Source organism: Oncorhynchus nerka, linkage group LG26, assembly GCF_034236695.1.
Source record: "Oncorhynchus nerka isolate Pitt River linkage group LG26, Oner_Uvic_2.0, whole genome shotgun sequence".
Lineage (NCBI taxonomy): Eukaryota > Metazoa > Chordata > Actinopteri > Salmoniformes > Salmonidae > Oncorhynchus > Oncorhynchus nerka.
Window position 1 is genome coordinate 12711607 of NC_088421.1, and position 26129 is coordinate 12737735.

General features: G+C 44.6%; 2 protein-coding genes across 3 annotated transcripts in view; one reads left to right on the forward strand and one right to left on the reverse strand.

Annotated features, from left to right (window-relative positions):
* The first annotated feature begins 489 nt into the window (after nucleotides 1-489).
* LOC115110309 (beta-1,3-N-acetylglucosaminyltransferase lunatic fringe-like) lies at nucleotides 490-8584 on the forward strand. Its single transcript, XM_029635850.2, has 7 exons — nucleotides 490-1060; nucleotides 5563-5611; nucleotides 5896-5998; nucleotides 6095-6248; nucleotides 6376-6627; nucleotides 6742-6827; nucleotides 6971-8584. Exons 1-7 carry the CDS (start codon nucleotides 629-631, stop codon nucleotides 7035-7037), a joined length of 1143 nt encoding a protein of 380 aa, XP_029491710.1. The 5' UTR covers nucleotides 490-628; the 3' UTR covers nucleotides 7038-8584.
* A 7448-nt stretch (nucleotides 8585-16032) lies between these two features.
* LOC115104166 (protein tweety homolog 3-like) overlaps nucleotides 16033-26129 on the reverse strand; it is a 71284-nt gene continuing 61187 nt past the window's right edge. The window contains exons 12-15 of one of the 2 annotated variants that reach the window (XM_029625415.2): nucleotides 25466-25642; nucleotides 24749-24827; nucleotides 24163-24267; nucleotides 19570-19654 (exon numbers count right to left, since the gene is read on the reverse strand). In XM_029625415.2, coding sequence (XP_029481275.1) covers nucleotides 24184-24267; nucleotides 24749-24827; nucleotides 25466-25642 — 340 coding nt within the window. In that variant the 3' untranslated portion in view covers nucleotides 19570-19654; nucleotides 24163-24183. Of the gene's footprint in view, nucleotides 19655-24162; nucleotides 24268-24748; nucleotides 24828-25465; nucleotides 25643-26129 lie in introns of both variants that reach the window. The other variant, XM_029625414.2, reaches the window with a different exon arrangement.

Below are 26129 nucleotides of genomic sequence, written 5' to 3' on the forward strand. Positions count from 1 at the left end.
AGGGTTCAGGGGCAGAACGACAGATTTATAACTTGTCAGCTCGGGGATTTGAACTTGCAACCTTTTTATCCTCCAGATAATAATACTTCTTTATTCAAATGTATATGTCACATGCTCACACAGCATCATATTTGATGTTCTATTTACCAAATTACTATAAAGGCCAACTTATAGTAGATTCAAGAACAAGCAAAGTGCCTATAGAAAATAGCTGTAGGCTAAGCAGAATGTGAAAACTTTGGCGGGCAAGGAATTCAAAAGTAACAAGGGGCTTAAAATAATTTATTTCTCTCACACACACGCGCGCGCGCACACACACACACACGCACACAAACGCCTCATATCGTGGGCGTGTCTACGATTTAGATCTGCCCGGGGGAGAGTCTTTTCTCAGCGTCCCCACAATATAGCGCAATGGCACATTACAGACCGCCCAAGAGGCGTGGCTAGCTTGAAGGATAGGTTATAAAGTTGAGCTAGGACAAAATTGCATTGTATTACAATAATGCAGACGCACGGGACGGCTGTTTGATTTCTTTGTTCTATCTGGAGAGAATTACTATATGGACTTTCAATTTAGGTTATTCTCAGTATACAACTACATATTGTAGTTTTGAAATATATCAACATGTCGAAAAGTTATGGTAAGAAAACGGTTGTTTCTATAACCAGTGGCCTATTCACCTGTCTTATGTTGCTCTTGGTAGTCGCGCAGCATCAAAGAGTTCAGGTAGATGAGGTTCCAAACCAGAGAGAGATGGGGACGCGCTCACTCCAGAGCATGGACACCTTGGCTACGGACGGAGTGAAGGCTGTTCAGCAACAGGTCAACTCGGAGGCGCAGACGAAAAAAGGATTCTCTGCGTATTTTTCCAAGTTGACCCGGGGACGGAGAGAGGCAGACAAGCCTGCAGGGTCCGCTCAGTCAGCGACAGATGCGTCCCCAGCAGAGGACATCAGTGCAGATGACATCTTCATTGCTGTCAAGACCACAAAGAAGTTCCATCAGTCTCGACTGAATCTCCTTCTGGATACCTGGATCTCTAGAAACATGCAGCAGGTAAGCCAACAATACTACATCATTATCAGAAGAATATGGTTCATTTGAAATCTTCCATGGACATAACCTAGAGTAAAACAATCACATATTTCCACTAGGTTTCTTTTAGTAGGCTTAGGCTAGGCAATTTACCACAATGCTTTTACAAAAAACCTAATATTCTCCCATAAAATATGCTTTACAACAAGCCACCAATGAGAGTTAAGTGTTATGGCTGACCCACTCAAACATATTTTCCACTCATGTCAGGTGAAATGGGTGATAACTGTTTGATCCTGAACTGTCCATATTACCCTCTAAGTTGTGTAGAGTTCCTTAGGCTCTGTCACTTTTTATTCTGCCTTGAGTGATGCCCCTGAGAACATAGGGAGCAGTTTCAAGCCTTTGCACCCCCCTCATTTCCCCTCTCTTTCACCCCCTCTTTTGGGAGACCCTGTGAATGCCCTGGTGCAATGCATGTCTCACAGCAGCAGCCCCAGTGCTGTCCCCTTTCCAGGGCTAACAAAGCGTCTTTCTGAGGGGGAAGAAAAGCTTTCCCAGCCCCCTTGTCTCAGCCGACCCCATGGAAACGTGGAGCTGAGTCTGGGTCCAGCAGCCAAGGGATGGGAAAACGAAGCCCCCCCCAGTTAAGGGGATGCTTGGGACAAAGGGGTGCATCTATAGGGAAGTTTGTGCTGGGAGTAGCACGCTGAGTATGAAAATGCAGCCCTGAGAACCAAGCTGTTTTCGACTGGTGCACAAAGGCACTCACAGCCATAGTCAAGAGGAAACAGAGGCTAGTCATAGTGATTTTATCCACTACCCAGAGTTGTCACGCATATTTTTCAAAAGTAAATTAAATTCTCCTCGGGCACAATCACACATTCTTTATCCACCTTCTTTTGATAACTCTTCTCTCCATCCCAAGCCAAACCCCACTCTGTTTGGGGTGTTTTGAAGGTTAGTCATGGCAACACTGTCTCTCTTTGTATGCAGAGGAAGTGGGGTGAGAAAATGGAACTTTGAACACATAAGATGCATCACATGATCAAATACAGTAGCCCATTCAAAAAACTCCTTCCAAAACTCCCTCCATTCCATAATGGTCTGTGGTGAGTTTACTACATCCGATATAGGGGAAAGATACAGGGTAAGTCTATCTGACATCTGTCCTAGCTCCCCCCCCCCCCCCCCCCTTACTTCAGGACAGGTTTATGCTCAGTAAGATGGGCTGTCAATAGAGTTTGGGGAGTAGCAGTTTACATGGACATTGAGAGTGTTGTGCTTACTGTAGTGGATGATGTAAGTCAACTCTCTCTCTCTCTCTCTCTCTCTCTCTCTCTGAGATGGGTTAACTGCAGGGTTTAATCAGGCAGCTGGTGGGATACAGTGCAGGCATAAAGGACAGCCTGGGCCCACAATACAAATGGGAGTTCCTGGAGGAAGCCTGACAGGTGGCCAGAAGTTAGAGAACAAAGGATGGTTCTAATGCCAGTCATAGGAATCAGGTCATTCCCAGCACATATGGACATCTGCACCCAGGCTATATGATAATGCTCAATTGATGAACACCTGTGGAGCTCAGCTGACTGAATCCAGTTGATCATGTCTGTAGCTGGTAGAGATATCATGGCATTCTGCCAGCAGGTGAGGCCTGACGAGAACTGTAAACTGGGCAGATCAGAGCCCTGATTTGTATTTCCAGCACAGGAGATACACTTTTTCTGTTTGCTTAATTCCTTAAGCCAACGGACGTGCTATCAGATAATGTTTACATGTAAATAGAGGGTAGATCCAATCTGTGATTACCATGATAGAATTGTGCCTGTGGCTTACTGTGTCTGGCAGAATAATATATCCGATTTAGTATTATGGTCAGAAGTTTGTTTTTTATTACATCAAATGAAATAAATTATTGGGGGGATGATTTGGTTCAAAGAAAAGTTGGTGTAGTGAAAGGCCCATTTTTTTGTGAGTCATAAGTTAGTGAGTAAGCAAAAGTACTGTGACATAATATGATAAATACCTTTTTTTTTTTTTTTTTTTTTTTTTTACAACTTGTTATTATGCATGGGTTGTTCAAATAGTAAGCCGTTGTTTCCGGTGTTTCAGCAGATTTCCCCCCTGGAACAATGCAGCTTCCCTCGTGAGTGAGCCTCACAACAATGAGAGAACAAACTGTGCAGCAACAGCGTTTTCTGGCTTGTAGTACTCTGGGCTCTGCAGTACATAACTAGCTACAAAACACAGGTTGAAATCTAGCTCTAAACTACACATCAATGGGCATTATAAGGGTATTGACTTTGGTTGTGTCTGGACATAACAGCTGGTAGCCTGGCACTGGCAGTGACATCATAATGGTTTGATATGCATTCCATTTTTAATTGAAATTATACTAATTCGCCAGCACTCCCAAAATGAGCGTCTGTACGTCTGGCAGTTCTGAAGAAGACTTGGCTCCATTGTTGAGTTAATCAAAAAGCCTTTCACAGTATGAAGGAATGAGTCTGAATATCCAGCTGGTCAGAGAGTGGGAAAGTGTCATTGTGTGTCTGTAGGTGGCCTGTTCTCTGTCCTGTACTGTAATCCACACTCCAGTGACTTTAGTGCTGTGCTAAAGGCTAAAGGGAAGGGAGAACGCGACATGGTTGAGTGAGGGGGGCGGAGTACGTGGTTGTTGATGGAGGGAGATGTGTGGAGGGGAGTGCAGTCCGTGCCCTTCCTTCCCGGGGATCTTGAGCCAGCCAGCCAGGCACCATGCTCTGCTCAGACTGGGCTGTGCCAGGCCTTTCTTTGGTGGGGAGGAATGCAGCCCCCCCCCCCCATAAAAAAAACAACGGGTTATTCTCCTCACGGGGCAGGACTTGTTATTTATGAAATTATGGGGGTGAATGAATTAGTATTCCAGTGACTTCTTTAATGTTTCAGTTAAGACAAAAGTCATTTAGCCCTTTGGAGACTTCTCTTTCGTTAACTGCTGCAGCTGTATGCAAATACCAGCAAACATAGTTAGAATTTACCCAGTGGAGGACTTTACCCAGCATGAAAACACCCGGCATTGTTCTATTGAAGAGGTACAGTGTATGGGGTGGTGAGAGAGGGGGTGAACGGGGGATGGGTAGAAGCTTGAAGTGGGGGTGAATGACCACACAGATTTGCATTTACTAATCAGCAATGAGACCCCCCTTCCATCAGCCCCACTCGACCCCTGTCTGTCAGTACCCAGTTCGCGCTGGCAGCTGCCTCAGTGATTAGGCTGGCCATTCAGCGGGACTTAAAGCAAACAGCGCCAGCCTCTGATCCCTTTATCAGTGAAACCACCACCCTTCCTTAAACAAACACAGGCCCAGGGCCTTGCAGCATCCATCGCACAACATCTGCTCCCTGTTTGTTGTGCAAACCAATCAGATAAATCTTTGGCACCGATGGCAGATCGTACTGAACTGTAGAAATGGGAGGGGAGTTATTAGAAAAGTGAATATCTTTGCCTTATCACCCTCTGGCATGAACTTAGCCAGCCCCACTGTTAAGATACAGATCTCAGATGGCTGTTGCTGCTCAACAGTCAGTGGCAGAAAGCAATTAGTGGAAATGTGGGGTTGGTTCAGTTGTCATAAACTGTTGGGAGGTCGCGAGCAGCGAGAAAGGGAAGGAGGGAGTGGGGCTGAGTGCGCGCTGCTACCTGGCGTGTTGGGGCACGCTGCGGAGATAAGGCAGGTGCTGTCTCACAAGAGGGGAAGAGTAAACGGGCAACTGCAGACACACACACACACACACACAAACAGGCAACGGCAGACACACACACACACACACACACAAACAGGCAACGGCAGACACACACACACACACACACACAAACAGGCAACGGCAGACGCAAACAGGCCATGGGGGCCCTTTCATCAGCCCTGTCTGACTGGGGGAGGGCTGCCTAGCACCTGCTAAGCCCTACCCACCATAAAACAACCCCTAATCCCTACCTGCTCTTTTAAGTGTGCCACTGAGGCTGCCTTTTGTTGTCAACTAAACACCAGCCTGCAGCGTTCTAACCTTGACAGCTTTATTCTTTGGCTGCTAAGACCTTACTGTGTGTCACACAGGTGGTGCTGAAATGATCATATCTGAAAGATGGCCATCGATTTCTATTTCTAGTCAACATGTTGGAGCTAGGGAGTGGGTACAGATCCAGAATGGTGTTGGGGGTCAGTGGTGTCGAGATGGTTGCCTCCCTCTTTGTTCTATGTCTGGGATACTTTTGGGGGACCTGCACAGTTGCCATGGAGAGAGGGGAACCTTGCACAAGAGGCCTTTATTAGAGTGGAGCTTGTTTAACTCCATGTGTTCTCCACATGCATATACGACTGCTGATAGATGGTCATCACACTGAATTCGATGTATGGTGAACAAGGACATCTGTAGTTTGGACTCCAGTTGATTCTTGTGCCACCACTTGTTCTGTAAGGGGCTTTGATTTCATGGATTTCCACTCCCACAACGTGATCTGATGTACTTTCCCTCCTTTTCAGATATACATCTTCACAGACGGAGAAGATGAGGAGCTGAAGAAGAAAGTTGGTGAGTTTGGGATTTTTTTAGAAGAATTTTAGTTATTTTATATTTATCTTAACCTGAACAGTAGCTGGAATTAGTTTATCAGTAAACGTCCAGATTTGATAGTGAGAAACCAAGCCCCTATTTTAATCCCCATGGAATGTGTTGCTTTGAGCTCCTGGGGCATGTAGTCTTAGTGGCAGATGACGTTAAGGCTCTAACAGCGCTATAGTTACAATTACTTGCATTAACTAGCTAGTAAGGTACTAGTTTGTAACTCACCATCTCCTCCCTCATTGTTCCTACAGGGAGTCACGCCATCAACACCAACTGTTCAGCAGCACACAGCCGCCAAGCTCTATCCTGCAAGATGGCTGTGGAGTACGACAAGTTCATTGAGTCTGGGAAAAAGTAAGTGTCTATTGAAAGTGATGAATTTACCCAGGCTGTATGTCATTCTAGATTTGATAGTAATTGTAACGCTTTAACAATGTTTTCCCCTCTTAGGTGGTTTTGTCACGTGGATGATGATAACTACGTTAACATGAGGACTCTGGTGAAGCTGCTGTCCCACTACCCCCACACCCAGGACATGTACATTGGCAAGCCCAGCCTGGACCGGCCCATCGAGGCCACAGAGAGGCTAGGAGACAACAAGATGGTAGGTGCACTTAGCCCCCCCTGGCCTATGACAACTTTTCAATTGGTTATTAAAAGTTTGAGATGCTTCAGAAAGGTTGCATAACAACAACTTAACATGCTCGCTGTCTTTTTTCTTCTTCTTCCAGAGACCAGTAAACTTCTGGTTTGCTACTGGGGGAGCCGGCTTCTGTGTGAGTCGAGGCCTGGCTTTGAAGATGAGCCCATGGGCCAGTGGCGGCCATTTTATGAACACCGCAGAGAAGATTCGTCTGCCTGACGACTGCACCATCGGCTACATCATTGAGTCGGTGCTGGGGGTGCCTCTGACCCGCAGTAACTTCTTCCACTCCCATCTGGAGAACCTGCAACAGGTGTCCAGATCTGAACTTCACAAACAGGTGAGATGTGAACGTGTGTCCGTCCGTCGTTTCACTGTGAGAATAGAGTTGAATTATTTATCAGAACTTATTGGGAAGGGTTGCTTATTTCTTTCTCGTATTTGCTTATTCCAGATCACATTGAGTTATGGAATGTTTGAGAACAAGAGGAACATCATCAATATGAAAGGGGCTTTCCCTGTGGAGGAAGACCCATCAAGGTAAGACATTACACTCTGCATGACTACTAATACACAAATGGCGATCCTACTCTACTTGAACTATCTTGACTGTAAAGAGGGGACATCTTTTTTTCTCTGTTAATCTAACCTCATGTCTCTTTCTCTCTCTCCTTGTGTTCCAGGTTTAAGTCTGTGCACTGTTTGCTGTACCCAGACACCCCTTGGTGTCCGCTTCAGGTTGCCTACTAGGTGACCGGCTCCTTTGGTATCCTCGTCCCCGCCGTGCCTCGGTATCTGAAAGGCTGGTGGGGACCCGTGTTTGGTATCGGACTGTGATGTCACTGTATTTTTGTTTCAGTGGCACGCGGACTCTGATAGTTTTACTGGGCTGCTGTGCGGCCCGCCTTGGGACATTTCCTTCCTGTGTGGTGTCTTGGTTCCTTGCCTGGCATAGGGGCAGAGGAGCCAGGCAGGCACTTAGTGGGAAGGAGCTTAAAGCATTATGGCTTTACAGGCAATCAGTGCGTTGTGTTTTAAATGTTGCTTGTAATTGTATTTGCAATTCTTATAGAATGTACTACTTATATATCCAAGCCTTTTGCCAGCTTTACGTGATTCATTTGTTGAATTTCCGTTGAATTGTTTGCTTTATTGTTCAATTTCTTTTAGTTTCTTCTGGGTTTTGGAAGCCATTCAAGGTGACCCTTTTAGGTTCTATAGAAATAATCAGACTGTCAGAATGTCTGAGATTGTGGAGGAAATGGTTTTCATTTTGGGATTTTTGGTTGTGGTTTATTTTTTTTTGTTAATTTCAGAAGACTCCGGACAAAAACAATAATCTGAAGATATTTTGGTGCTTTTTGTTAATGATTTGTCAGTGTTATTACTAATATGATTTGAGCTGGCAGAAGGCAGTTTTCCAAATATGCCGTCAGGTTATAAAATCTGAGGTATATCAGGAATAAGCACTTTTCCCCTTATTGATAGTTTTAAATGAATGAGTTGACAGAATTGACGTCCTTAGGTATGTTTCACAGCTGTGTCAAAACCAACGGATGTAATGACCCCAAAAAGATCAATATCTCTAGATTTTATTGTATTTAATAACATTCCTTGCATTTGATAGAATCAGGGAAAATAATATATAGCAAAGATATTGATTTTTTTTTTCTTTGTTTACAATCAACTGTTGATTTGTTTTGAAGATGGTCTTGTTTAAAAATTGCACAGCTGAGTTTGAAATGAACTTTTGCTTGCTCTTGTGAAGTAGCTAAATGACCTCCAACTCTTCCACTGAGTTTATATTGACCTTCTTTAGATGACCTTCAACACATGTAATACTCTCTGATACGTTTTGCACAAAATGGATTGATGGAGAGCCATGTACACTAGTCTAGCTTATTCCTCAGTGAGTATGCGGGTTGGTTTTGTATTGAGCTTTGCAAGAGCAACACCAGTGTTTACACACACAGAGGTGTTCTTCCTCTGTAAACAACCCATATTGGGTAGGATTGTACATGTTAATTATAAAGCAGTATTTGTGTACTGTGCCTTTTTAGTTGAAATGCTAAATGTGTATATTGAGGATTAGAATGTAAATGATTTTGACGACCTGGACATGTTTTTTACTGCTTGTTGTAACTGCGCTAAAGGGCTGTTATTTATCCTCCAGTGTCTGGATGGTTCTGTTTGCTTCTCAGGGATTTTGATCAAATCCTGATGTTATTACCATAGGAACCCGTGTGGTGCCTGAACATGACGCTTTGAAATAAAGTTGGATAACCGCTGAGAAACAATCTTTGTTTTGTGTTTTTTTTCTATTCCATTCCATTCATAGCATGAGATTACAGATCTCCTTCTACATACAGGAATAAACCATCCTTGTATTTTACAGATGGTGTTTGTGTGTGAACAAAATATCAGCTTATTCAATCGCGTCGTTATTTAGAAGGGATGACATAGGGTGTCATAACTTGCCATGATTTGATATGTAACTGTCAGAGGGCACACCCAGGCATGATGATTCAAAACTATCATTGTGAACTCTGTCATCTCTCACAACCATGCCAAAAAAGGGTGAAATGGTAATGCCCAAATGCTTATGTACTCTGTCTAAAGCTCTGTGCTTGTCTTACTAAAGCATTTAAGGCAAACATCCTCTCCCAGTGAGTCTGAATGTTGGCTGAGGCCCAGGGTGTAAATTATAATGCTAATTGGAAGCACTTAAAAGCCACAACTCCGACTTTATTTATTAGTCTACAACACTGGGTATGGGAAAGGACATTGTTGCAATCGAAAGGATTGCGAGAAAATAAACAAACCGCAGTTCTCCATGTGTCACAATCCTAATTCTACTGAAGTTGTGATCAGATGTGACATTTCTGTGTCTGACAGACCGAGCCACTGCTTTTCTTCAGACATGAGAATTCTATGCCAAGATGGAGGAAATCATTCATCCTACAGTGATGGAAAGCCTTGGGAAAACAGTTTGGCGATGATGAATTGTGGGTAAAGCATTGTGTATCCCATATTGTACCCCTCTTACTGTAAATAAACAGTAGCCCTGCCTGATCTGAAGGATACTAGACCCAACAACGTCCATCACTCAACCAATGCAGTCTCACCTGTAGCAAAGTGCAGAAAAGCTCAGAAGTTTTCATCCCTCTAGGTTTTGAAACGACAGACCAAGGTAATGTTTCTGTAACCCTGTGAGTCAGACCAGACTTTAGAGCCAAAGCTGTAGGAGATGACATTACTCTTCAATTGAGGATTTGTTATTAATATAAAAACCTTTGTTTTTCTAAGTGAAATATCAAACTGCTCTCGGCGCCGAAGAAGACGTGTTATTACGAGGACACATCCGTGACTTACCACTTAATTGTACAGGAGTTTATGTACTTTAGCCATTTTTATGCTGTTCACATGGGTCCAGTGCCAGTCAAGAAACCCTTCCTCTGGGTTAGTCAGGATACAGTTCTACCCAACCAATAGCCGCTGGTTAAATGGATATGGTTACTTGAGTGATGGCTTTAACACGCCTGTGTCATATAATACATTTCACCCTCAGTTCAAACCTCCATAAAGATTGGAGGGTCAGTTATCATTTCATATGTCACTGGAGAGGAGAGAACAGAGAGAGAGAGAGAGAGCTTGATGACAGATGTCTGTTTGAAACTGAGCTTCAGGCACATTAAGGGCCTATAACTTTTCCCACTCCATATCACCAAGCCAAGCTATGATTATGGCTTTGTGGTCTGGTTGTTTTCTCTGGTAATTTGTCTCACATGCTCAGCTTCACTGACGGGTCCTTCATCCCTTCACATGAAATGTTTTCAAAATTGACAAATGACTGTAAATGTAAAGTGGGTGAGTCAAAAGATTAAAATATGCTTTGAGAGATAAGCTACAGTCCCACTGAATGGAAGTCCTGAGTGTATGAGACAGACAACCTTAGACGTGTAGTTACAGACACAACAGCAGGTGACAGATGACAAACAGGAAGACATGTAACTGGTGAGAGGGTTATCAGAGAGCAACAGCAGGATGCTACAACCCTGTAACCTCATCTCTTCTGGTGACTAGACACAATGTTGAAACAGAACCGGGGGGGGGTATGTCTGCCCTCACCCTCGCCGTACTTGTGGCTTTAACCCTGGGCGTCAGTAATCAGGAATAGCTGATGTATCTAGACTCTGTCTGTCTGCTCTGCCACCCTTTTAATGACAGTTCTGAGAACTCCCATGTGGCAGTTGACATGAATTCAGAAGTACTTTAAACACACGGACTTAAAGGTTTTCTATTTGTTTTGACTGGTTCCCCTCCACTTCAGACGCTACAGACTGTCTGAGTTCCGCCTTTTCCCAGACGGTCCATTTAATGGGTGCTTCCTGTCTAAAAAAGCTCCCAACCTACTTGAGAACGTGTAGGCCGATAATAGAGCGAGTAGGATTCCAAACATTACAACTATAACTATATTTAAATCATGAAATCCCCCCCCCAACATGTGCAATGTAAACACCAGAACAACTGGTGCCTTGATAATGAAACATGAAAGCAAACCTGTTAAACACTCCTGAGGTAAGATAGTTGCATTGTGACTCACTCTGACTCATTTGGTGGACACATTCAACAGTTGATCCAACGATCATTTTATCTACAGAGAAGTGTCAGAGATGGCTACAGACGGTGATGATCTGGAACTGTCTGTATCCTGCTGATAAGACACTTTAACACCTCGGAGAATCTATAGCCTCATAGGTGTTACATCTCGCACCTCACTGCTTGCTGTTGGTTCAGATGTGTCAAAGTACACACGAAAAGTCTGTCTTATTAGGGAGGTCTGCCTTGTTTTCATTCAGACCCACTGGGCACACACTGGTTGAGTCAATGCAGTTTCCACATTTCAATTCAATTTTTAAAATATTTGTTTTATTTAACCTTTATTTAACTAGGCAAGTCTGTTAAGAACAAATTCTTATTTACAATGACTGCCTACACCGTCCAAACCCGGACGACGCTGGGACAATTGTGCGCCGCCCTATGGGACTCCCAATCACGGCCGGTTGTGTTACAGCCTCGGAATTACATTCAACCAATGTGGAATAGACGATGAATTGACGTCTGTACCCAGTGGGTATTATCTACATTTATGTGTCAATGAATAAATGACTGTCTGACAATGGAATGGCATTGGGGCAGTGGTGGTGTGGATTAGGAAACTCCTGCAGTGATGTTCATGGTGAATCCTGGCATAAGGCTCAAATCTGGCGAGGTATGGAAGGCGTCGTTGGAACAACTGCCAGGAGACAAACATTCCACAGCGCGCCGGGGATTGCGGAGACGCTGGTGACTCGCACGCCGTCACCGTGGCTTTCCCCTGCAGATCACCCACCCAGCCAGTCTCCAATTAACAGCCCACGGTGTCTGTAGGATTAGGAGTGGCTGGAGTGGCAGGACGGTTCTGTATAGCCCCACTGGGAGGTAGCACTCACAGCAACTAGCTGGGGGCTTAATCCGCTTTCTCAACATTTACTCAAAAGCTGGGAAGGCTGTCTTTACCATAATCCAGGTGTCAACTATCTCTAGAAGTGAAAGCTCGCTTGAAATACAGAGTGGCTATTATTTGTGAAGACAGTGTCCTTGAACAGACTATAGTGAAGATCCAGCCTTAAGAGGAGTGCTGCAGACTCCACCCGGACCGATCCATCTATATACCGTAGCCTCTTGAAAGGTCCATTGGGTAAGATAAGGGACCTTCTACAGTGTCCCACAGCAGGTAAAACAGTTCCTGTGTGTTCAGCCAATAGCTTGATCTCCCCCATCCGTTCCACACCGACTCAGAAAGGCTGTGCCTGTAACTCATGATTATAGAATTATTTGATCTGAGTGCTGGGAAATTAATTCCTGTTGGCACAAGCTGTAATTGAATTATCCATCAACAGACTTATAGTGACAATGATAATGTACTCAAACACTTTCCATGACATTGAATCATTTGAATTATCTGAAAACATCCACTTATTTCAAGACATGAAAGGCTGTCCTGCCTATTCCTCACTCATATACCATCGCTGCCCTAGGCCCAAAGTACTTTCCTACACTTAAAGAAACATACACTGAGCATATATACATTAGGAACATTTCCTCTTTCCATGGCATAGACTGACCAGGTGAATCCAGGTGTAAGCTACAATCCCTTATTGATGTCATTTGTTAAATCCACTTCAATCAGTGTAGATGAAGGGGAGGAGACAGGTTAAAGAAGGATTGTGCCATTCAGAGAGTGAAATTTCAAGACAAAAGATTTAAGTGCCATAGAATGGGGAATGGTAGTAGATACCAAGAACTGCAACGCTGCTGGGTTTTTACCACACTCAACATGTGTATTTCCCGTGTGTGTCATGAATGGTCCACCAACCAAAGGACATCCAGCAAACTTGACACAACTGTGGGAAGCATTGGAGTCAACATGGGCCAGCGTCCGAGGGAGAAACGCTAACTGCATTATACTTGGGGAACAAGGATTAGCTCATGAAGTCAGTACTTTATGCCCTGGGGTTTAACTCTTCCCACTCCAGTGTTCTACAGTGATAACATTGGCACCTGCAGGGCTGTTGAGTGACACTTGGGCTCACACCCTCTGTGTTAACATCATAACAGTAATAGCAGAGGAGATCAGTATTTCAAACCATGCTACTCTCAGATATGCAAATATCACCGTCAGCTCTTGCACCCCAGGTTGTGTCGCGTAAAAGACATGCTAGATGTTGGGGAGATGAAGACTGACCATCTTTACCAGCTGAACACTAGGTTGACACGCCTATAATAATTTGACCCCCATTACAACACATTCTGAAATGTACACAAGGAAGGAGGCCTGTTCTTACTGTATAACACCAAAGAGATCTTCAGCAGAGATACGCAAGAAAGGTTGATTTGATAGTGGAGGCAACAAAATAGAACATTTCCTTTCCACATGTAGGGAAACAGTCCTAACTTAGGGACTCGAGCACACATTGAACTGAAGAAGTCTGGTTTCTTGTGTAAGTGTCTTAGGGGTGTGCGAGACACAAGCTTTTGCATGGAATGCAAATCTGGATGCAAATGAATTCTCTGGACAGACAGCACCTTCCCCAGGCCTCTCCCCCGGCAGACACTCAAGAGAGATATATGACTCCAAGCTACGAGTGTTGACTGAAGCTTGATTACTGCCATGGTTGCCTCATGAGATTTTCAGTTTAAATACAGTATATTACAGCTATTGCGTAATGCTGTTTATTCAAAACCTATACCAAATCCCACTAATACATCTGTGATCTAGGATTACTGTTATAGGTGTGCTACACTTCAAATGGGGCTCAGTTCAATCATTCCATATATTAGGCCTAAGAGCCAACCAGCAACCAACCAGCAACAAGACAATCGTCACCACAGAAGACGACCTGTTCTTTGTAGCGATACAGAAGTCTCCCTGCTTTCTAACACAATAGCTCGTTCTGTAAATGCCATTTCCAGCTATTGTTGCTTCTACAGGTGGATTGTGGCCACATTCACGGCAAGTGTGGCAAACTAATGTGAAAATGTACCTTGTTAAACCAGAGGTGGTGGAAAAACATTGGTTCAAGGCATTCGTTTTGCCCAGGAGGCAAGACGCCCCTCAAAGCCTAGGAATGAAAAGGGATACGGTTTAGATCAATGTTAAAAGTAGGAGAGGAGAGGAGGGGATTTGCTCGAGAAGTTAACTACCCTGCACCAATACCAATGATTGCTTTTGAAATGACTGGGTTTCCACACAGCCAAAGAATAAAAGGTTAGGGAGTGGGTAACAGAGTAGCTCCAGCGATCCCTCATTCCCCCCTCCTGGTGTGTGTGGGATGTGAGTAACACAGACACCCCCCCCCCCCCCCTAGGATACAGCTGCCCCTCTCTTTTGAGTCCAGCCACAAAGGAGGGACAAGCAACACGCCCTGTCTCCTTGACTCCCAGGCCCTCCCATGACTCCAACTACAATGTGCCTGGTAGGACGTCCCTCCAGTCAGATGCCTGGGACCTGCATTCACTGCTCTCTGCCTGGCTCAGTCCCACAGGACACTACTGCACATTGTGTTAAAAAAGGGTGGCTCAGAATACACTGAGACATTCTCTAGAATTAGACTTTTCTAATTCTAGCTAAAAGGGATGACAACTTAGAGAGGCATCTACACTAATAGTCTTCTTCCGTCTGGTCTGTCACGCAGCTGCTCTGAGTCCTAGAGAGATAGCTGGGGTTAGAATCCTCCAGAGGAGAGAGAGCTGTGCTAGTGTAGGAGCATCTGGCTGTGCGCCCAGGCCCGACTCAGGAAGTGTCTGTTGGGGGTCAGAGGGCCCTGGCACCATCTCGCCCGCTCCGCTATTCAGCCCTCCACCTCAATGCATTAGCAATGCATTCCTCCAATCCAACAATGGGGAGTAATTCAATTTCCTCAAGAGTAAGGCTGTGTGAAATTTCATTAGCGCGCTCCTTCTCGCTGAATACATTTCCGGTGCATTTGTGAAAAACTTGGCTGCCTCTTCAGGAGAAACAAGACTATTTAAACACCGTTCTGCTTAGTTTCTTTACTTCTCAGTCAAACTGAAACTTTGAGAAGCAGGGAAGGAAGGAGGTAGATATTCAGACAAGAATATTGAATTAGAAAAGTTTTTTTGTTTAATTCAGCGAATATCGTAAGCATCATAAACCATTTACACGGAAGACCAAATAATATCATCTGATAGGCATTGTTGTCTCCATGCATACTTAATGTATATCCTAAAGGGTTACCAAAAAGTTCACATCTGGTGTGAGATACTAAATGGACCTTCCAAACTGATGACAGTGCAGTGAGTGGCCAGAAGGACAGCTGCTGAGTTTATCTCCTTCTCCAGCTGTTCACTTATCATCATCCTACGATCCAGGAAGAAGTGTTGACCAGTTTTCTTTGTTCATACTATGTTGGAAGAACACATGACAAAACCAATTTGATTTAAAAGGATTTGTTGGACATTTGTCATGTTTGTGAAATTCATGTATCGTAAAGGCTGAGTTCCTAACATTACATTTGGTTGTAAAATGGGATGAACAAAATACTAGGATTAAAGTACTTTGGCAAATGATCTTTCAGGATCGAGGGACCATTCACTCATCCATCCACGTTCCCATCCCTCCAACCCCCCTTAGACTAGACAGGACGCCAGTCTTGGAGAGACAGCAGCTGCCTGACGTTCTGCCCTACAGGAAGGAGACAATGCTGGACGTTTGTCCTGTTTGTGACACTGGCCTCTCGCCTGCCGTCGGCCCAGAGAGGTTACACAGACAACACAGCCTTTCTCCTCCAGTCCTATAGCCGTTCAATCCGCACACTATAGAGAACAATAGCACATCCCAGAAATACATTTGAGCTATATTACTGCCTGAAACAAAGCCTGATGTGTTGAATATCAAAATACTTGTACAACCATCACCTCAGGGTACTATAGCACAGATACATTTACTGAGACACTGTGTAGTTCTGCTGCTACCTAGTGCTACTAGTCACAATGTCAGCCAAGTGGAGCAAACAATCTGTTATCTTTGTTCACCATTGATAGCCTACATTATTTTACAGTGGACGCCTTTGTGCAGCGAAGTAAAAATCTAACTCTCGTATAAATCATGCATTTCTGTCCATTTGAAAACAGTTATGATCAACATTGTCTATTCCTTACTACATGTAAAGACAAGTCAGGGTTCAACAGTTACGGTTGGTTTAATTTCAAAACACTGAGTTCAAGCTCAATAAAACCACAGGTTTAACATGTACAATATTTTAGTAATTGCTTTAAAATAATATAAAAACAAATGAGTAAATCTACAGGGAAATGTTGTCAAAACAAAGCAATGAAAGACAAATGATATCGTATTCACATAAAAGAAACAAACATTTTCTGCTTGCTACACATCGTAATATATGCAATGAACACTAAAAAGAATCAATGGTAAATTACTTTTTTTTGTATGAAGCAAAAAGATTTCATCACAATGACAAAGGAAATGTCAACTTCACCAGCTCATTTAGCAAACATGTTTTAAAGGGACATTGTCAATTAAGGCCCGTTATCTACTTCTCCAGAGTCAGGTGAACTCGTGGATACCATTTTTATGTCTCTGTGTACAGTTTGAAGGAAGTTGCTAACTAGCGTCAGCGCATTTGCTAGTAGATACCACACACTTCCACTCATTCAGCTATCGCTAGTTAGCATTGGCTCGCAGATCTAACTCATACTGGATGCAGAGACGGTGGTCTATTAGACCATCAGACGCTGGGGAAGTAGATAAAGGGCTTAATAGCCAAAATCCTGAAGTATCCCTTTAAAGTCTGTACATTGGTCTAGCATTACAATATTAACAAAGATAATAAGACTACTCTAAAACGGTAAAAATGCATCGTTACTATAATAAATGGTCTTTCACACAGAGAATAAAAGAACAAGACATTTTCAGTTCAAAATGTAGGGCTCATTTTCCTAATTTGGTTGCTCAGGCAACCACAGTGCTGTGAACTGTACAAACAGGCCTACGTGAGACATTTAAAAAGATCCTAGTAAAGGTAAGGTGTTGTGTTTGGTTATTGGCACAGACTGAAGAAAGAACCACACCTCTCATATTGATTACAATGCAGAACGAAGGGGCGCCAAGAGAAGCGTCGGTAGCAACAACGTACAACAATATTTCACTCTACGTTTGAAGGGGCACCATGCTTTAGGAGTCCACAGAGAAGTAGGATGCTCTTGCTGAAAAGGTAAATAGTACAAATGAACCCGTGTCACTACAGCATTTCTTCAATTTACCCATTGTGAAACAACTCCTGCAGTTTCATTTATTTCTCTCCAAAATAGTTCTTTACGCCAAAACACATCTTTGTGACAATGAAATGCTGGCGCATTAAGGATGTCCAGTTCTCTTGGCTGTTGTAACATGCATTATTGTACACTAGAATACATGAATTCTACACCTCTTTAGAAGAAATACATACTAATTCATGTACACAGCCTCCAGACACTGGATGTAACTCGGACTATATCCATAGGGTTCAGCAGAGGAGAACTGTGCGAGGCGGTCAGAGATCTGTTGGGAGGACAGGAGACTGGCAAGCAAACACACCGACCACTGTACGCAGACGAACACCAACACCAGCACAAGATACCTGGCTAACAGAAGAGCACTGCAAATGATCTATTAAATGAGTCTTGTAATGGTGGAGGAAAACTCCTCTTTTGTTTGGTCTCTCAGCAACCTGGAACCAGTCCTCATATGTCTGTTGAAAAAAAAAGAAGCTTGTGCTTCCGTTCGTTTCGCAAGGTTTCCTTTCCTCGTCTGAATAGTCTTCCGTTTGAGAACAAAACCTTCCCATAGAAGTGTGAACATTTTGTTGAGCATATCCTCAATTGACCAAACTCTTCAATGTAATGAGAATTACAGTTCTGATAACAGCGGCCTGTGGTATTGATGAGAAGACAGCGGGTCCCACCGTTCACAGCTCCTCGTCTTCAGTGAGCTTCATCCGTCTTTTCAGTTCACATCATCCGAAAGCAGACGCTGGAATCGAAAATAAACTAGTTTTTCACAGCAAAACTCTCCAGTTCAAAATCCATGTAGCTTCAGTCATTTTCCAGGAATAGTGGCATAATGTATCACTCCCCCTGGGGGAGGGGGACAACAGCCACAAACATGCAGGTCAGGACTAATATAAGAGTTAAGAGATCCCAGTCTTTTCCAGTCATAGACCTACTACTATAAGACATGGTGAAATAAGATAACTGGTCCCACTCACAGTCTGTTTGTACAGACAAATGCAATAACAAGCTGATGGCTACATAGATGAGTAATCAGTAGTCTCTCAGCTTGTTAGACAGTAGTAATGATATGTCAATGTGATCTCGTCAGACACATGGATTGAGAGACCGGATAATACAACTGATGTTAATGCCCTTTCCTCGATCTGGCGTTCTACTGGTCGTGTTGCAAGTCCTCCAGATAACAGGATTACATGAGGAACTGAGATGTTCCACTATTATGAAGAACACTCACACGGAATGCTTGAGAAACACTGGTGTTTGTCTTTCAGACATATCATGGCCATAGTATTGTAGAGGTACATCCAACCTTTGGAGGAACCGTGCATGGATCCCAACTTGCCATGACAGAGGCCTAGTTCTGTAAAAGGGTATGAGGGAACAGCAGTTTCTAGGCCTTTCCACAGCTCTCTGTGTAAGGTATTGCTCAACATCTCCTCCAGCAATGAGAGAGTACAGTACATAGCAACATATTGAACAAAATCACTATCAATAGTTATCAGTGCTAGATATTCCCATAACTGTCTCAGTCCTCACCAAAGCAATGGCAGTTTAGTTTCATTATCTCATCAGGTGTTCTCTCCTTCACAGCACCATAACCAGTGGTTTTTGCAGTGGTTAACACGGAGACCATTTGATTGTGGATATCTCCTTCATACAATATCAAATACAGGGTGACCCCAAAAGTGGCAGACAAATAAGACCAAAATATGCTGTTTGAGCAACATATCCTCACATAAGCCATTATCACTCCGTTCAAGATGATATTTGGTGGACTGAGCAGAGGAGGAGGAAAAGGAGCAGAGATCGTTTATGAAGAGCTGGAGGCCAGTTGCCTCATTAGTCTGTATTGTCCCTGGACCACGAGGTTGGCCCAGCATTGAGGCGAGGCGGTGGTAGCAGGGGAACAAGGGCCACCAACTCAGTCAGTCCACTAGCAGCCCATGAAGCAGATGACAGCGATCCCACGATGCTGGAAATAACCTCCCACTGGCCCTCACCCTGCACTGGCTATCTGCTCTGCTGTGGCCCAGCCCAGACGGGCCATCTGGAAACATCATGAAAGGGCCTACGGAAAACATTGTAATGACGACAGAACTATTTACACGATGCGTCTGCCTTGCGCGTTCTTTCTTTGCTCTGCCATCAAGCACACTTCAAAAGACATATTTTGGCTCAGATGTTTGAAGTTGTTGCTGGGGGAGAGGGCTAGTAAGAGTGAAGAGGAAAGGAGATGGGGACTGTAGCCTGGATGAGGATGGCGATGACGTCACAGAGATGTTGAGGGGCATTGGAGAAGAAGTTCTAGAGGCTAGGTGGTTCCACAGTGGTGTGGTGGGTCACACCCCCGGTGTTGTCTAGAGCTGCGCCGCTGGGTGATGTGGTGGGCGGTGTGGAGTGTGCTGTCGTGAGTGGTGTGCAGAGTCGTGTTCTTGGTGCTGTGGAGGAACGGGGGTGGAGGTACTGGGACCCGGTCCGCTGTTGGCCAGGTACTTGGCCCTCATGCTGGAGGTGTACTGTTAAGAGAAAAGGAAGGCGTAACAAAACAGCATGGCATGACCCGTGTATTCACAGATAAAACATTTTCATCCAATAAAAAACTGTAAAAAAAATGGAAAAGTCATGAAAGGGCCTCAGTAAAACATTGTAATGAAGGCCGTAGTCTTTACATGTTGCCTCTGCCTCAGGGGTGTATATTTGATATTTTCTATGTTTGAAAGTGCAGGTCTTTGCCCTGACATCAAAAAAAAAGCATGACTAATGTAACACGCTGAGAACAACAGGTCACCTTAACAAATCAGTAGAGAGGGTTTGGTTTTGAGGGCTGGAGAATGAACAAGCTCCACACATCACAACACCAACAGAGAAAACATTCAGGGTCCCCCATTTTGACGCTGCAAAACAAATGCATGTGGGATAGAGCACTGGGGTTTTGCCTTGGGGGAATGTCACCCTGGGAGTCATTTGGACAGCCTATTGTGAACACCTAGGATCAGCAGTATGTTCACAATATCTCAGATTCCCCTACCCTCAGATTTGGCTCTGAACAGTGTGTGTGTGAGATCAGAAATGTAACTGCCTGGTGCATAAAATCAAGCTTCAGTCTGCATTTTGGTTGGAAATGGAAATAATTAATTGCATGCTCAGTCTGTGATGTAAACCTGAAATATAGATAATTTTGTCCCTTAACTGCTTTACCTGTATACCATTTGGAATTCTACCACAGAGATAGAGACAGGCTTCACTACAGACTATCTGTAGTATCTACCAATAGTATCTACCTACAGTATCTACAGTATCTACCTACAGTATCTACAGATCTATTTACAGTATCTATCTGCAGAATCTACAGTATCTACCTTATAGTATCTACTTATAGTACGTATAGTATCTACTTATAGTATCTACTTGCGGTACCTGCCCCGGTATCTACTTGCGGTACCTGCCCGCGGTATCTACTTGCGGTACCTGCCCCCGGTATCTACTTGCGGTACCTGCCCCGGTATCTACTTGCGGTACCTGCCCCGGTATCTACTTGCGGTACCTGCCCCGGTATCTACTTGCGGTACCTGCCCCGGTATCTACTTGCGGTACCTGCCCGCGGTATCTACTTGCGGTACCTGCCCCCGGTATCTACTTGCGGTACCTGCCCCCGGTATCTACTTGCGGTACCTGCCCCCGGTATCTACTTGCGGTACCTGCCCCCGGTATCTACTTGCGGTACCTGCCCGCGGTATCTACTTGCGGTACCTGCCCGCGGTATCTACTTGCGGTACCTGCCCGCGGTATCTACTTGCGGTACCTGCCCGCGGTATCTACTTGCGGTACCTGCCCGCGGTATCTACTTGCGGTACCTGCCCGCGGTATCTACTTGCGGTACCTGCCCGCGGTATCTACTTGCGGTACCTGCCCCGGTATCTACTTGCGGTACCTGCCCCGGTATCTACTTGCGGTACCTGCCCGCGGTATCTACTTGCGGTACCTGCCCCGGTATCTACTTGCGGTACCTGCCCGCGGTATCTACTTGCGGTACCTGCCCCGGTATCTACTTGCGGTACCTGCCCCGGTATCTACTTGCGGTACCTGCCCGCGGTATCTACTTGCGGTACCTGCCCGCGGTATCTACTTGCGGTACCTGCCCCGGTATCTACTTGCGGTACCTGCCCGCGGTATCTACTTACGGTACCTGCCCGCGGTATCTACTTACAGTACCTGCCCGCAGTATCTATCTATAGCATCTACAGTATCTATCTATAGTTCTATCTGCAGTATCAACAGTATTTACCTATAGTATCTGAAGTTGAAAAACAAGTTAATGACTCCAACCTAAGTGTATGTAAAATTCCGACTTCAATACGATCGATAGATACAGTATAGATCCATCTACCGTATCCATCTACCGTATCTATGGTATCCATCTACCGTATCTACCGTATCTATGGTATCCATCTACCGTATCTATTGTATCCATCTACCGTATCTATTGTATCCATCTACCGTATCTATTGTATCCATCTACCGTATCTATTGTATCCATCTACCGTATCTATGGTATCCATCTACCGTATCTATGGTATCCATCTACCGTATCTATGGTATCCATCTACCGTATCTACCGTATCTATGGTATCCATCTACCGTATCTACCGTATCTATTGTATCCATCTACCGTATCTATTGTATCCATCTACCGTATCTATTGTATCCATCTACCGTATCTATGGTATCCATCTACCGTATCTACCGTACCTGCCTATGGTATCCATCTACAGTACCTACCGTATCTATTATATCCATCTACCGTATCTATCTATAGTTCCATCTACAGTATCTATTTATCCATCTAGTATCTATTGAAAATCCATCTACCCAACCTAAGTGTATCCATCTCTTCACGATCGTATCTACGGTATCCATCTACCGTATCGATAGTATCCATCTATCCATCTACCGTATCCATCTACCGTATCTATTGTATCCATCTACCGTATCTACTGTATCCATCTACCGTATCTACTGTATCCATCTACCATATCTACTGTATCCATCTACCGTATCTACTGTATCCATCTACCGTATCTACTGTATCAATCTACCGTATCCATCTACCGTATCTACCGTATCTATGGTATCCATCTACCGTATCTATGGTATCCATCTACCGTATCTATTGTATCCATCTACCGTATCTATTGTATCCATCTACCGTATCTATTGTATCCATCTACCGTATCTATTGTATCCATCTACCGTATCTATTGTATCCATCTACCGTATCTATTGTATCCATCTACCGTATCTACCGTATCTATGGTATCCATCTACCGTATCTATTGTATCCATCTACCGTATCTATTGTATCCATCTATCGTATCCATCTACCGTATCTATTGTATCCATCTACCGTATCTATGGTATCCATCTACCGTATCTATGGTATCCATCTACCGTATCTACGGTATCCATCTACCGTATCTACCGTATCTATTGTATCCATCTACCGTATCTATTGTATCCATCTACCGTATCTATTGTATCCATCTACCGTATCTATTGTATCCATCTACTACTGTATCTACTGTATCCATCTACCGTATCTATGGTATCCATCTACCGTATCTATGGTATCCATCTACCGTATCTATTGTATCCATCTACCGTATCTATTGTATCCATCTACCGTATCTATTGTATCCATCTACCGTATCTATTGTATCCATCTATCGTATCTATTGTATCCATCTACCGTATCTACCGTATCTATGGTATCCATCTACCGTATCTATTGTATCCATCTACCGTATCTACCGTATCTATGGTATCCATCTACCGTATCTACCGACCGTATCCATTGCATCTACCATATCAACAATATATATCCATCCATCCCTTTATCCAGTGTATATATAGTATGTATCTACATGGGAAAGTAAGGGCTTATCATACTGTACTTAGAGATAATAAACCACACTAGAATTGGGTTGTCACATCTGTGTACATTACAATGTATTTATTGCAAAGGAAGGAGCAGACACAACCAGGTGCACTTGCAGTACATACTCTGTGAAAGGATGTGACAGGTTTACAGAACTAACAGGACTTATTCCACTTGCCTATAGCTCCTATATAATATACATGCCATTTAGTTTTTATCCAAAGTGACTTGCAGTCATGTGTGCACCCAGGATCATCAGTGTTGCCAGCGCCATGCTCGGCCAACTGGATAGAACCAGACGTTATATCCTGCACACGGTTTTACTGAAAAGTGGCCTTGCCAGATCAACGTGACTTTCAATGGGAGTCTCTTAGACTTAGAGGTAAAGTGAAGTGGAGATCATCCCACTCCACACTCAGTAGCCATTCTACCCTTTATAGTGTTCATCTATGAGCTCTGAAGGCCAGGAGAGAGACGGAGACATAGGTGGAACAACCTGACAGTAGCAGAAAGATGTTCTGGCTCACAGAAGAAGTCAAGACTTCCAAAATGAACCAGTACAAGTCCTGGACCAGGGGTATCTCCTGGCAACAAACTGGATAAAGTTGTTCTCTTCTACAGTAATTGAATTGTTCATTTTTCAAAACCGTCAAACCCTAAAAAAGTCCACTCAGATGTCATCCAGTGTCCACTCCTTTCCAGACCCTCCCTGGTTCCGGTGGAAAGGGGAATGCAACAGTCTGAAGGGCTCAGCAGACTGCAACGCAGTTACGTGAATGTCCTTTTCTGTTGGATGTCGGCTTAAATGTTCATGAAAGAAAGGCCACGATGAGCCTGAAGACAGGACAAGAACGTGGCGTGTACCACCTAAAACAGCTGCAGTGCTGGGGGATAGGAAGGCATGCTGCCCAAGGCCACAGTCAGGGGACACGCGTTAGGTGAGGGGTCACACTAGCAAGACACAGGAGGGCAGTGGGGTGGCAGGTAACTCTGGTTACGGCGTGGGTGGTTGGGGTGGGAGACTTGGTTTGGGGGAACACAGGCCAGTAAGTGAAGGTGGGGGGATGGGGGGGGGGGCATTGTCTGTACCTGTTAGCATAGCGGAGGAGGTTACCAAAACGATCTCTCACTCGCCGAGGGCTTTAACTGCCAGCTGTTGCGGCTGTAACTGTCCATGTCGGCAGTCAAATACAACTGTGTGGGTTTGCAGGAAAGAAAACAACAGCGACAAGACAGTATAGAGAAGATACACAGCGCAGAGTCTAGGCCCAAGCAGACACACGGACACCAAGGAGGGGCTCAGCCTCCAGGACAGGAGGGCGACCGGCCAGGGAGGACCAGGGACCACTGACGGAGGGATTCAGGTTGACTTACAACACACAACCTGTGAAGACTGGTAGCTTGGATCGTCATGTTGACTCTAGCCCTTACTGTGAGCCAAACTCACTTGAATATGTCAAAATAAGAGGCAAAAACAATGCACTTACTACACAGACATCATTTCCAAAGCCAGGCCCCGTTGGCAGACTGTTTACTTTAAAACAAGATCTCATCGGAAGATCTTTCATTATCATCATCATCATTATTATCGTGTCCTACACAACGGCTGCCAAATGACCCAGTCAGTGGAGGTGTTCTGCCAATCAGTGTATAACGTAGACATTGGGACACTTACCGAGGGAGGAGGGGACTCTCTCTCTATCAGTGGGGTGTTCTCACACCGCGGGTTCTGGAAGGCATTGGCATTCTGGGTCCTGTGTAACAGAACAAACACACACACCAAGGTTAAACACAGGCGGAGATGGAACTACAGCTGCAGAACCTGCGCGCACACACACACACACACACACACACACACACACACACACACAGAAACAGGTGCAAACACGTACATGACTTACTGACCCTCAAAATATACTTTCCATGCCACAGAAGCACGTACACCCACATATACAAATAGTTCATGATACCATTTAAACCCCTACAGGCACCACAGACACAGAACCCCACAGAACATCCATGGCTGTACTGTGCTGTACAATCCACCAAAACCAGAAGTACCAACAAATCCCCTCCCCCAGCCCCCATCCTAAGAGGTCCATTCATAAGGCTGTTGGCCTTGGGTTTCAAAGGGCCACAGCTGGAGAGCAACAGCTGCATCGCTCGTGGCCGCCAGAATGTGACCCTCTATGGGAGAGCAGAGCACCGCTCCTCTCGTTCTCTGTGCTAGCACAGCCCTGGGTCACATGGTATCTCACATTCCTCAATCCTCACCACCACAGCCTGCTTTGAACCTTTCAACACTGAGAAAGTGGAGGGGAAGTGCACCCACTGTTCCCCAGTGATTCTCTTTGAGACGAGTGTTCCACGGGACTGGTGTTACTGTACTCACATGTACTCTGTGACAGGGGCGTTGCTGACGGTGTGGGCTGCAGCAGGGATGCTGGTCTCGCTGCCGTAGCTGCTGCCACAGCTGTACAGGCTGGGCATGTGGACGCGGTACAGGTTGTCATGGTTCTGCAGTCTGCCTCCGTGGGCCATGGACTCCTCCTCGCTGTCCGCCTCGTTCCTATAGAGACAGAGAAAGAGAGAGAGACACTGCTGAGTCACAGGTCCACCAGGACACATACGACCAGGGTTGGAGTCAATTCCATTTCAATTCAGGAAGAAAACAGAAATTACAATTAGACTTCACTTTCTCATAGAAAATCATTGAGGAAAAGGCAACAGAAAACATGTCATACCCTAAGAAGGATGCAGCGGCCCCTGCTTGGACCAAATTAGATATTACATGTGACAAACACATATCAGTTAATTACTATAGCTCCTGCCTTGGGCAAATCAGTGTCATTTTGTAAATGTCAGATCTCTATGGAAAGACGCACCATTCACCCAAGTTTAGTCAAAATCGGGCCAGCATTGTCTGAGGTATTGCGTGTGACAAACGTACAAGGACACATCCACAGTCCCATTCTCAATTTCATCATGGGGGACAAAAATTGGAATGACAGTTATTTCCAAACTGAAATGGATTTGACTACAACCCCGCAGAGTGA